This window comes from Camarhynchus parvulus, unplaced genomic scaffold (assembly GCF_901933205.1).
Source record: "Camarhynchus parvulus unplaced genomic scaffold, STF_HiC, whole genome shotgun sequence".
Lineage (NCBI taxonomy): Eukaryota > Metazoa > Chordata > Aves > Passeriformes > Thraupidae > Camarhynchus > Camarhynchus parvulus.
Window position 1 is genome coordinate 54114 of NW_022148809.1, and position 12872 is coordinate 66985.

General features: G+C 43.4%; 2 protein-coding genes across 2 annotated transcripts in view; one reads left to right on the plus strand and one right to left on the minus strand.

The window, feature by feature from the left end:
- Nucleotides 1-1692, plus strand: part of BOP1 (BOP1 ribosomal biogenesis factor) — a 28113-nt gene extending 26421 nt beyond the window's left edge. Inside the window, 1 exon segment of the mRNA XM_030970838.1 lies at nt 1112-1692. Within this exon segment, the coding sequence (XP_030826698.1) occupies nt 1112-1265 (154 nt within the window). The 3' untranslated portion in view covers nt 1266-1692.
- Nucleotides 1693-2358: 666 nt separating this feature from the next.
- The window catches only part of MROH1 (maestro heat like repeat family member 1), a 28224-nt gene continuing 17710 nt past the window's right edge, over nt 2359-12872 (minus strand). The window contains exons 9-10 of the mRNA XM_030970835.1: nt 11189-11254; nt 2359-2884 (exon numbers count right to left, since the gene is read on the minus strand). Of these exons, the coding sequence (XP_030826695.1) occupies nt 2799-2884; nt 11189-11254 (152 nt within the window). The 3' untranslated portion in view covers nt 2359-2798. The remainder of the gene's footprint in view (nt 2885-11188; nt 11255-12872) is intronic.

Below are 12872 nucleotides of genomic sequence, written 5' to 3' on the forward strand. Positions count from 1 at the left end.
GAGACAACAATCCCCATTCCCAGTGTCAGCATTCCCGTTTCCATGGAGACAATTCCCATTCCTGGTGTCAGCATTCCTGTTTCCATGGAGACAACAATCCCATTCCCGGTGTCAGCATTCCCGTTTCCATGGAGACAATTCCCATTCCCGGTGTCAGCATTCCCGTTTCCATGGAGACACCAATCCCCATTCCAGTGTCAGCATTCCTGTTTCCATGGAGACAACAATCCCCATTCCCAGTGTCAGCATTCCCGTTTCCATGGAGACAACAATTCCCATTCCGGTGTCAGCATTCCTGTTTCCATGGAGACAGCAATTCCCATTCCCGGTGTCAGCATTCCCGTTTCCATGGAGACAATTCCCATTCCTGGTGTCAGCATTCCTGTTTCCATGGAGACACCAATCCCCATTCCCAGTGTCAGCATTCCCGTTTCCATGGAGACAATTCCCATTCCCAGTGTCAGCATTCCCGTTTCCATGGAGACAACAATCCCCATTCCCGGTGTCAGCATTCCCGTTTCCATGGAGACAATTCCCATTCCGTGTCAGCATTCCCGTTCCATGAACACCATCCTTCCCAGATTCCCTTTCCATGAGACAATTCCGTCGGTGTCAGCATTCCCGTTTCCATGGAGACAACAATCCCCATTCCCGGTGTCAGCATTCCCGTTTCCATGGAGACAGCAATTCCCATCCCGGTGTCAGCATTCCCGTTTCCATGGAGACAACAATCCCCATTCCCGGTGTCAGCATTCCCGTTTCCATGGAGACAACAATCCCCATTCCCAGTGTCAGCATTCCCGTTTCCATGGAGACAACAATTCCTGTCCCAGTGTCAGCATTCCCGTTTCCATGGAGACAACAATCCCCATTCCCGGTGTCAGCATTCCCGTTTCCATGGAGACAATTCCCATTCCCGTGTCAGCATTCCCGTTTCCATGGAGACAACAATTCCCATTCCCGGTGTCAGCATTCCCGTTTCCATGGAGACACCAATCCCCATTCCCGGTGTCAGCATTCCCGTTTCCATGGAGACACCAATCCCCATTCCCGGTGTCAGCATTCCTGTTTCCATGGAGACAGCAATTCCCCGTTTCCCCCTTGTTTGCAGTGACCTGCTGCAGAACGCGCTGCTGGTGCCGCTCAAGGTGCTCAAGGGCCACGCGCCCGCCCTGGACCTCGGCGTGCTCGACGTCGCCTTCCACCCCCAGCAGCCCTGGCTCTTCTCCTCGGGCGCCGACGGCACCGTCCGCCTCTACACCTGATCCCATGGGATCCACCGGGATCCACCTGGGATCCAGTGAGATCCGCAGGGATCCACCTCCAGCAGCCCTGGCTCTTCTCCTCGGGCACCGACGGCACCGTCCGACTCTACACCTGATCCTCCTGCCTGCTGGGATCCACCGGGATCCACCTGGATCCACTGGGATCCCCGGCTCTTCTCCGATGGCACCGTGTGCCTCTGCAGCTGACCTTCCCACAGGGATCCACCCAGATCCACAGGGATCTGCTGCTTTCGGAATCCCCTGTGCTCAATAAAGGGTTTTTTTGGATACAATCCCGGGATCTTGGTGTGCTGAATGCCCCGATGCTCCCATTCCCCCATCTCTGTATCCCACATTCCCACTGGGATCCAGCGGGATCCGCAGGGATCCGCTGCCTTGAGAATTCCCTGTGCTCAATAAAGGCTTTTTTTGGATACAATCCCGGGACCTTGGTGTGCTGAATTCCCCGATGTTCCCATCCCCACATTCCCTACACCTGACATTCCCAACAGGGTCCACCGGGATCCACCGCTATCGGAATTCCCAGGGTTCAGGAAAGGCTTTTTTGGGATACAATTCCAGGCTTTTTTGGTCCTGAATTCCCCAATGTTCCCATTCCCACATCCCCTGGGTGTCCCCAGTCCCATCCTCACATTCCCAAATATCCCCATCCCAATCCCATCCCCACATTCCCGACACGGAGCGTTCCCAGGATCCACCAGGAGCAGAATTCCCATTCCCAGGGCTCAGTAAAGGGTTTTTTTTTTTTGGGATACAATTCCAGGCTCCTTGTGCCCTGAATTCCCCAATGTTCCCATTCCCACACCCCTCAGTGTCCTCGGTCCCATTCCCACATTTCCCACCCCATGGAATTCCAACGGGATCCACCAGGGTCCGCCCGCAGTCGGAATTCCCAGGATTCAATGAAGGCTTTTTTGGGATACAATTCCAGGCTCTTCGTGCCCTGAATTCCCCAACGTTCCCATTGGAACCCCTGGATCGTCCCCATGGAGACACAGGTGGGACCCCCCCTTCCCATCCATCCCCCAAATCCCGAGGAATCCCAAAATTCCCGAGCGCCAAAATTCAGGAGCCAGAAGCTTTATTTAAAAATCGGTCTCTGTACAGGAGGGAATTCCCGGTGGGAATTTTGGGAACGGATCCCGTTATCCACCGGGAAGCAGCAGAGAGGGATGGGGGATGGAGGATGGAGGGGTGGGAACGGATCCCATCCCGGATTCCGGCCGTTTTTCCACTTTTCTTTGCCCCTTGAGGATGAAGGTGATGGAAGACTTTTCCCATGGATTGGGATGCCCCGGGGTATTGCTGAGCAGAGCCGGAATTCCCGGGAATTTTGGGAATTCCAGGATTCAGAGGAGGCAGATGAGGCATCCCGGGGTCTCGGAGCTGGGAATTCCCAAGAATTCCCGGGAATTTTGGGAATTCCGGGATTCAGAGGAGGCAGGTGAGGCATCCCGGGGTCTCAGAGCTGGGAATTCCCGGGAATTTCGGGAATTCCGGGAATTCTGGGATTCAGAGGAGGCGGACGAGGCGTCCCAGGGTCTCGGCCACCTTGACCCTCACAGCGGGAACCGGATCCTTGAGGAGCAACTGCAGGGCTGGAACGGCAGAGCAGGGATTGGGATCGGGATCGGGATCGGGATTGGGATCGGGATTGGGATCGGGATTGGGATCGGGATCGGGATCGGGATTGGGATTGGGATTGGGATGGGGATTCGGATTGGGATCGGGGTCAGAATTGGGATTGGGATGGGGATTGGGATTGGGATGGGGATTGGGATTGGGATCGGGATTGGGATTGGGATTGGGATTGGGATCGGGATTGGGATTGGGATTGGGATGGGGATCGGGATCGGGATGGGGAATTGGGATTGGGATGGGATTGGGATTGGGATGGGGTGGGGGTTGGGATTGGGATGGGATTGGGATTGGGATCGGGATCGGGATTGGGTTGGGTGGGGGTGGGGTGGTTGGGGGAGGAGGGAGGGGGGGGAGAGGGAGGGTGGGTGGTGGGGATGGGTGTGGTTAGTTGGAGTTGGGTGGGGGTTGGTGGATTGGGATTGGGATTGGGATAAGGATTGGGATTGGGATCGGGATTGGGATTGGGATTAGGATTGGGATAGGGATCAGAATTGGGATCAGCATTGGGAATGGGATCAGAATCAGGATTGAGACTGGGATCAGAATTGGGGTCAGGATTGGGATCAGGGTTGGGATCCGGATCAGGATGGGGATTGGAATCAGGACTGGGAATGGGATCAGGGATCGGGATCAGGATCGGGATCGGGATCGGGGATGGGGATGGGGATGGGGATCCCCCAGCCCTGGACGTGGCGTTGAAAACTCCAGCAATTCCCACCACATTCCCGTGGCATTCCCACGGTGTTCCCCCGGAATTCCTGCTTCATTCCCATCCCATTCCCGCTCTTTCCCCACCGCATTCCCACTGAATTCCCGCTGGAATTCCCCTGCATTCCTCCGGATCAATTCCCGGCTCCCAGGATTTGGGAACGGGGACGGGGAGAGGTTTGACCGGGAAAATCCCATGGGATCCATCCCCAATCCAGCCCCAAATTCCCAACATTCCCCGGAGCTTCCCATCCCCCCCATCCCAGAATTCCCAGTCCTGACACCTTTGCAGGATCTTGGGAATTTTTATGGATTATTTTCCAAAGAAAAAAAAGAGGATTTTATTCCCATTATCCAAGCTTTGAGGGAAAGGTTCCAGTGGGAGAAAAGTGGGATAAAATGTGAGGAAAATTCGGGATTTGCCCAGCTTGGCTCCTTCTTTCTCCCTGTTTGTCCAATTTTTTGGGGTTTTTTTGGTAGGAACAGCAAAAATTGGGATTAAATGAAATTTAAATAAATACTGGGGATGATCCCAAAAAAAAAAAAAATATAAAGGCTTGGGATGATCCCAAAATATTCAAATGAAAGGTTCAGGATGATCCCAAAAAAATTTAAATTAGGGAATATTCATGATGATCCCAAATAAATCAAAATTAAAAGTTTGGAATGGACCCAAAAAACCCTAAAATTAAAGGTACAGGATGATCCCAAAAATTCAAATTCAATGTTTGGGATGAACCCAAAAACCCCTAAAATGAAAAGGAAAAGTTTGGGATGATCCCAAAAAAATAAATAATGAAATATTCATGATGATCCCAAATAAATCAAAATTAAAAGTTTGGGATGATCCCAAGAAATTAAAATTAAAATTAAATGTTTGGGATGATCCCAAAAACCCTAAAATGAAAAGTTCGGGATGAACCCAAAAAATTAAAACTAAAATTAAATGTTTGGGATGATCCCAAAAAATAAATAATGGAATATTCATGATGATCCCAAATAAATCAAAATTAAAAGTTTGGGATGATCCCAAGAAATTAAAATTAAAATTAAATGTTTGGGATGATCCCAAAAATTAAATAATGAATATTATATAATCCAAATAAATAAAATGATGACCCAAAAACCCTAAATTGAAAAGTTAGGATGATCCCAAAAAATTCAAATTCAATGTTTGGGATGATCCCAAAAACCCTAAAATGAAAAGGAAAAGTTTGGGATGATCCCAAAAAAATAAATAATGAAATATTCATGATGATCCCAAAAAATTCAAATTCAATGGTTGGGATGATCCCAAAAACCCCTAAAATGAAAAGGAAAATTTTGGGATGATCCCAAAAAATTAAATAATGGAATATTCATATAATCCCAAATAAATACATTAATAAATGATCCCAAATTATTAATTTCCCAATAAAATAATGAGTTTGGGATGATCCCAAAAAATTAAATAATGGAATATTCATGATGATCCCAAAATATTAAGTTGGATGATCCCAAAAATAAAATTAAAAGTTTGGGATATCCCAAAACCTATTTTCCCAAAAAATTAAATGTTTGGGATGATCCCAAAAACCCTAAAATGAAAAGTTTGGGATGATCCCAAAAAATTAAATCTAAAATTAAATGTTTGGGATGATCCCAAAAAATAAATAATGGAATATTCATGATGATCCCAAATAAACCAAAAGTAAAAGTTTGGGATGATCCCAAAAACCCGAAAATGAAAAGTTTGGGATGATCCCAAAAATTTTAATTATTGGACCCAAAAACCCTAATTATATCCCAAAATCAATGTTTGGGATGAACCCAAAAAGCCCTAAAATGAAAAGGAAAAGTTTGGGATGATCCCAAAAAAATAAATAATGGAATATTCATGATGATCCCAAATAAATCAAAATTGGAATGGACCCAAAAAACCCTAAAATTAAAGGTACAGGATGATCCCAAAAAATTCAAATTCAATGGTTGGGATGAACCCAAAAACCCTAAAATGAAAAGGAAAAGTTTGGGATGATCCCAAAAAAATAAATAATGAAATATATATCCCAAAAAATTCAAAATAAAAGTTGGGATGATCCCAAAAACCCTAAAATGAAAAGTTTGGGATGATCCCAAAAAAATAAATTAGAAATTCATGATGATCCCAAATAAATCAAATTTAAAAGTTTGGGATGATCCCAAAAACCCGAAAATGAAAAGTTTGGGATGATCCCAAGAAATTAAAATTCAAATTCAATGGTTGGGATGATCCCAAAAAATAATTAAAAAAAGCTTCCGGGTTTTCCCCAAAGTTTGTTTTTCCCACATTTTTTTTCCCAGTTTGTTTTTCCCACATTTTTGGGATGTTTTCCCTCATTTCCCCAATATTCCGGGTGAATTCTTCCTCCGCCCTTTGCTCGCTCGGAGCCGGGGGAAAAGCGAATTTTCCATTTCTCGAGTTTTTTGTGGCTCCCTTGGAAAGGTCGGGGATTTTCCGGCTCGGGATGAGCTCAGAGCGGAGAGGGGAAAAAAATCCCAGAAATGCAGAAAAGTGAGCGCAGCCAGGAGGGTCGGAAAAATGGGATTTTCCTGCCCTAAAATGGGGATTTTCTTGCCATTAAAAATGGGATTTTCCTTCCCTAAAAATGGGGATTTTTTGCCTAAAAATGGGATTTTCCTGCCCTAAAAATGGGGATTTTTTACCATTAAAAATTGAATTTTTGTCCCCTAAAAATGGGAATTTTTTCCCTTAAAATGGGATTTTCTTGCCCTAAAAATGGGAATTTCTTGCCCTAAAAATGGGAATTTCTTGCCCTAAAAATGGGAATTTTTTCCCTTAAAAATGAGGATTTTTGGCCGGAAAATGGGGATTTTCTTGTCCTAAAAATGGGAATTTTTTCCCTTCAAAATGGGAATTTTCTTTCCCTAAAAATGGGAATTTTTTGCCATTAAAAATGGGATTTTTGTTTCCCTAAAAATGGGAATTTTTTCCCTTCAAAATGAGGATTTTTGGCCGGGAAAATGGGATTTTTGTTTTCCTAAAAATGGGAATTTTTTGCCATTAGAAATGGGATTTTTCTTTCCCTAAAAATGGGAATTTTTTTGCCCTAAAAATGGGAAGTTCTTGCCCTAAAAATGGGATTTTCTTGCCCTAAAAATGGGATTTTTGTTTCCTTAAAAATGGGATTTTTTTTCCCTTAAAAATGGGATTTTTTCCCTTAAAAATTGAATTTTTGTCCCCAAAAATGGGAATTTTTCCCTTCAAAATGGGATTTTCTTGCCGTAAAAATGGGAATTTTTTGCCCTAAAATGGGAATTTTTTCCCCTTAAAAATGAGGATTTTTCGCCCGAAAAAATGGGATTTTTGTTTTCCTAAAAATGGGAATTTTTTGCCATTAGAAATGGGATTTTTCTTTCCCTAAAAATGGGAATTTTTTGCCATTAAAAATGGGATTTTTGTTTCCCTAAAAATGGGGATTTTTTCCCTTCAAAATGAGGATTTTTGGCCGGGAAAATGGGATTTTTGTTTTCCTAAAAATGGGATTTTTTTCCCATTAAAAATGGGATTTTCTTGCCCTAAAAATGGGAATTTCTTTCCCTAAAAATGGGGATTTTTTGCCATTAAAAATGGGGTTTTTTACCATTAAAAATTGGGTTTTCTTTCCCTAAAAATGGGAATTTTTTCCCTAAAAAAGGGATTTTTGGCCGGAAAAATGGGATTTTTGTTTTCCTAAAAATAGGAATTTCTTTCCCTAAAAATGGGAATTTTTTTCCATTAAAAATGGGATTTTCTTGCCCTAAAAATGGGATTTTTTTGCCATTAAAAATGGGGATTTTTGCCATTAAAAATGGGATTTATTACCATTAAAAATTGAATTTTTGTCCCCTAAAAATGGGAATTTTTTCCCTTAAAAATGAGGATTTTTGGCCGGAAAAATGGGATTTTTGTTTTCCTAAAAATGGGAATTTTTTGCCATTAGAAATGGGATTTTTCTTTCCCTAAAAATGGGATTTTTGTTTCCCAAAAAATGAGGATTTTTGTTCCCTAAAAATGGGGATTTTTTCCCTTAAAAATGAGGATTTTTGGCCAGGAAAATGGGATTTTTGTTTCCCTAAAAATGGGATTTTTGTTTCCCTAAAAATGGGAATTTTTTCCCTAAAAATGGGGTTTTTTATCCCCAAAAATGGGATTTTTTCCCTTCAAAATGAAGAATTTTTGGCGTGAAAAATGGGACTTTTTTGTCTCTAAAAATGGGACTTTTTCCCCCTAAAAATTGGATTTTTCTCCCTAAAAATGGGAATTTTTTCCCTAAAAATGAGGATTTTCTTTCCCTAAAAATGGGAATTTTTTCCCTTCAAAATGAGGATTTTTGGCTGGAAAAATGGGAATGTCTTTCCCTAAAAATGGGAATTTTTTCCCTAAAAATGGGATTTTCTTTCCCTAAAAATGGAAATTTTTTGCCATTAAAAATGGGAATTTTTTTCCATTAGAAATGGGATTTTTTTTCCCTAAAAATGGGATTTTTTTCCCTAAAAATGGGAATTTTTTGCCATTAAAAATGGGATTTTTGTTTCCCTAAAAATGGGATTTTTTCCCTTCAAAATGGGATTTCTTGCCCTAAAAATGGGAATTTTTTCCCTTAAAAATGGGATTTTTTACCATTAAAAATGGGATTTTTGCTTCCCTAAAAATGGGATTTTCTTGCCCTAAAAATGGGAATTTTTCCCTTCAAAATGAGGATTTTTGGCCGGGAGAATGGGATTTTTGTTTCCCAAAAAATGGGAATTTTTCCCCTAAAAATGGGATTTTCTTGCCCTAAAAATGGGAATTTTTTCCCTTAAAAATGAGGATTTTTGGCGGGGAAAATGGGATTTTTGTTTCCCTAAAAATGGGAATTTTTTCCCTTCAAAATGGGATTTTCTTTCCCTAAAAATGGGGATTTTTTGCCATTAAAAATGGGGTTTTTTACCATTAAAAATTGGGTTTTCTTTCCCTAAAAATGGGATTTTTGTTTCCCTAAAAATGGGAATTTTTCCCCTAAAAATGGGATTTTCTTGCCCTAAAAATGGGAATTTCTTTCCCTAAAAATGGGGATTTTTTGCCATTAAAAATGGGGTTTTCTTTCCCTAAAAATGGGAATTTTTTCCCTAAAAATGGGATTTTTTCCCTTAAAATGAGGATTTTTGGCCGGAAAAATGGGATTTTTGTTTTCCTAAAAATGGGAATTTTTTCCCTTCAAAATGAGGATTTTCTTGCCCTAAAAATGGGAATTTTTTCCATTAAAAATGGGATTTTCTTGCCCTAAAAATGGGATTTTCTTGCCCTAAAAATGGGGATTTTTTCCCTTAAAAATGAGGATTTTTGGCCGGAAAATCGGATTTTTGTTTCCCTAAAAATGGGAATTTTTTCCCTAAAAATGGGATTTTTCTCCCCTAACAATGAGAATTTTGGGCCTGAACAATGGGATTTTTTTTCCCTATAAATGAGATTTTTTTTCCCTAAAGATGAGGAATTTTGGCTTCAAAGATTGGAATTTTTTTTTGTCAAAAATGGGATTTTTTTTCCCCTAAAAATGGGATTTTTTACTTTAAAAATTGGATTTTTCTCCCTAAAAAGAGGATCTTTCTGCCCTAAAAATGGGAATTTTTCTTCCCTAAAAATGAGGAATTTTGCCCTGAAAAATAGGACTTTTTTGTCTCTAAAAATGGGAATTTTGTTCCCTAAAAATTGGATTTTTCTCCCTAAAAATGGGATTTTTTTTGCCCTAAAAATGGGGGGTTTTCCCCCTAAAAATGGGATTTTTTACCATTAAAAATTGGATTTTTCTCCCCTAAGAATGGGATTTTTTATCCCCAAAAATGGGATTTTTTTTTTCTCCCTAAAAATGAGGAATTTTGGCCTGAAAAATGGGATTGAATTCGGGAATTGAGGAATTTGGGATTTCGGGAATTTGGTAAATTGGGAATTTAGAAATTCGGGAATTCAGGAGTTTGGGGATTCAGGGATTTGGAAATTCGGGAATTCGGGAATTTGGGAATTTGGGAATTTGGTAAATTGGGAATTTAGAAATTTGGGAATTCGGGAGTTTGGGGATTCAGGGATTTGGAAATTCGGGAATTTGGGATTTGGGGAATTTGGTAAATTGGGAATTTAGAAATTCGGGAATTCGGGAGTTTGGGGATTCAGGGATTTGGAAATTCGGGAATTCGGGGAATTTGGGGTTTTGGGAATTTGGTAAATTGGGAATTTAGAAATTCGGGAATTTGGGAATTTGGGGATTCAGGGATTCGGGAATTTGGGATTTGGGGAATTTGGTAAATTGGGAATTTAGAAATTCGGGAATTCGGGAATTTGGGGATTCAGGGATTCGGGAATTTGGGATTTTGGGAATTTGGTAAATTGGGAATTTAGAAATTCGGGAATTCGGGAGTTTGGGGATTCAGGGATTTGGAAATTCGGGAATTCGGGAATTCGGGAATTTGGGAATTTGGGATTTTGGGAATTTGGTAAATTGGGAATTTGGGAATTCGGGAGTTTGGGGATTTAGGAATTTGGGAATTCTGGGAATTTGGGAATTTGGGATTTTGGGAATTTGGTAAATTGGGAATTTAGAAATTGGGAATTCGGGAATTTGGGGATTCAGGGATTCGGGAATTTGGGATTTTGGGAATTTGGTAAATTGGGAATTTAGAAATTCGAATTCGAGTTTGTGGATTCAGGGATTTTGGGAATTCAGGGATTTGGGAATTTGGGAATTTGGGAATTCGAATTTGGGAATTTGGGGTTTGGGGATTTGGAAATTGGGAATTTAGAAATTGGGGATTTGATGAATTAGGGTTCGAATTTGGGGTTTTGGGAATTTGGTAAATTGGGAATTTAGAAATTCGGGAATTTGGGAGTTTGGGGATTCAGGGATTCGGGAATTTGGGATTTCGGGAATTTGGTAAATTGGGAATTTAGAAATTCGGGAATTCAGGAGTTTGGGGATTCAGGGATTTGGGGATTTGGGAATTTGGGAATTTGGGAATTTGGGAATTTGGTAAATTGGGAATTTAGAAATTCGGGAATTCAGGAGTTTGGGGATTCAGGGATTTGGAAATTCGAATTGGGAATTGGATTTGGATTTGGGTTTTGGGAATTTGGGAAATTGGGAATTTGGAAATTCGGGAATTCGGGAGTTTGGGGATTCAGGGATTTGGAAATTCGGGAATTCAGGAATTTGGGGATTTGGGGATTTGGAAATTCGGGAATTCGGGAGTTTGGGGATTCAGGGATTTGGGAATTTGGGAATTCGGGAATTCGGGAATTTGGGAATTTGGGATTTTGGGAATTTGGGAATTCGGGAATTTAGAAATTCGGAATTCAGGAATTTGGGGATTTGGGAATTTGGGATTTTGGGAATTTGGGAATTTGGGGATTTAGAAATTTGGGAATTGGGGATTTGGGGATTCAGGGATTTGGGGATTCGGGATTTGGGAATTTGGGGATTTGGGGATTTGGAAATTCGGGAATTTGGGGATTTGGGGATTCAGGGATTTGGGAATTCGGGGATTTGGGAATTCCCACTCACCGGAGATGAGCTGGTCCAGGTCCACCTGCTGGCCCTGCTCCTCGTCCATGTGGAGCACCAGGAACCCTGGAGGCAATTTTGGGATCGGGGATTGGAATATTCCCTAAGAACCCCAAAATTATCCCAAAAAACCCCATGGAAATGTCCCAAAAGCGAACAAAACCACCTCAAAACCCAGGTGATGTCACCTCCTGGTGACAAAAGCCACCACTGGGAGCACAGGAGGTGACAGAACCAGGAGACAAGATTGGGGTCACCAGGGACCCCAAAACCTTCTGAATTACCCCAAAACTCATCCAACCCCCCCCAGAACCAGCCCCAACCCCCTTGGGAACTTCCAGGGCTGATGTCACCCCCAGTGACAAAAGCCACCACGGTGGTGACACCAAGGAGGGCAGGGACCCGAGTCCACCTGGGGACAAGACTGGGGTCACCAGCGACTCCAAAACCTTCAAAATTGCCCCAAAATTGTCCAGAATCACCCAAAATAACAAAACCTCACCCCAAAACCCCCTTGGGAACTTCCAGGAGCGATGTCATCCCCTGGTGACAAAAGCCACCACGGTGGTGACACCAAGGAGGGCAGGGACCTGAGTCCACCTGGGGACAAGGTTGGGGTCACCAGGGACCCCAAAACCTTCAAAATTCCCTCAAAAACCACCCAGGATGAACTGAGGTCATCAGGGACCCCCAAATCCCCCAAAATAACCAAAATCAGCCCAAAACCCCTTTGGGGACCTTCAGGGCCATTGTCACCCCTGGTGACAAAAGCCACCACGGTGGTGACACCACAAGGTGTCAGAACCAGGGAACCAGACTGGGGTCACCAGGGACCCCAAAACTTTCAGAATTACCCCAAAACTCATCCTAAACCACCCAGAACCAGCCCCAACCCCCCTGGGAACTTCCAGGAGCGATGTCACCTCCTGATGACAAAAGCCACCACTGTGGCGACACCAAGAGGGCAGGGACCCCAGTCCACCTGGGAAAGATTGGGTCACCAGCACCCCTTCAAAATTGCCCCAAAATGTCCAAATCACCCAAAACAACCAAAACCTCACCCCAAACCCCCTTGGGAACCAGCATCCCCAGAAAAAGCCACCACGGGTGACACCAAGGAGGGTAGGGACCTGAGTCCACCTGGACAACTTCACCACACCACAACTGTAAACCCCAATAACCACCCCCTTGACCCCCCAGTAGGTGACACAACCAGGGTCAGACCAGACTAGACTGGGGTCACCAGGGACCCCAAAACTTTCAGAATTACCCCAAAACTCATCCTAAACCACCCAAAACTACCCTGAAGCCCCCGGGGGACCTCCAGGAGCGATGTCACCCCCTGGTGACAAAAGCCACCACGGTGGTGACACCACAAGGTGACAGGACCAGCGAACAAGACTGGGGTCATGAGGGACCCCAAAACCTTCTGAATTACCCCAAAACTCATCCAAATCCCCACAGAACCAGCCCCAACCCCCTTTGGGACTTCCAGGAGCGATGTCACCTCCTGGTGACAAAAGCCACCACTGTGACCCCAGTAGGTGACAGAACCAGGAGACAAGACTGGGGTCACCAGGGACCCCAAAACTTTCAGAATTACCCCAAAACTGATGCAACCCCCCCCCAGAACCAGCCCAAAGCCCCTCGGGGAGGCCCAGGGTTGATGCCACCAGCCCCGGTG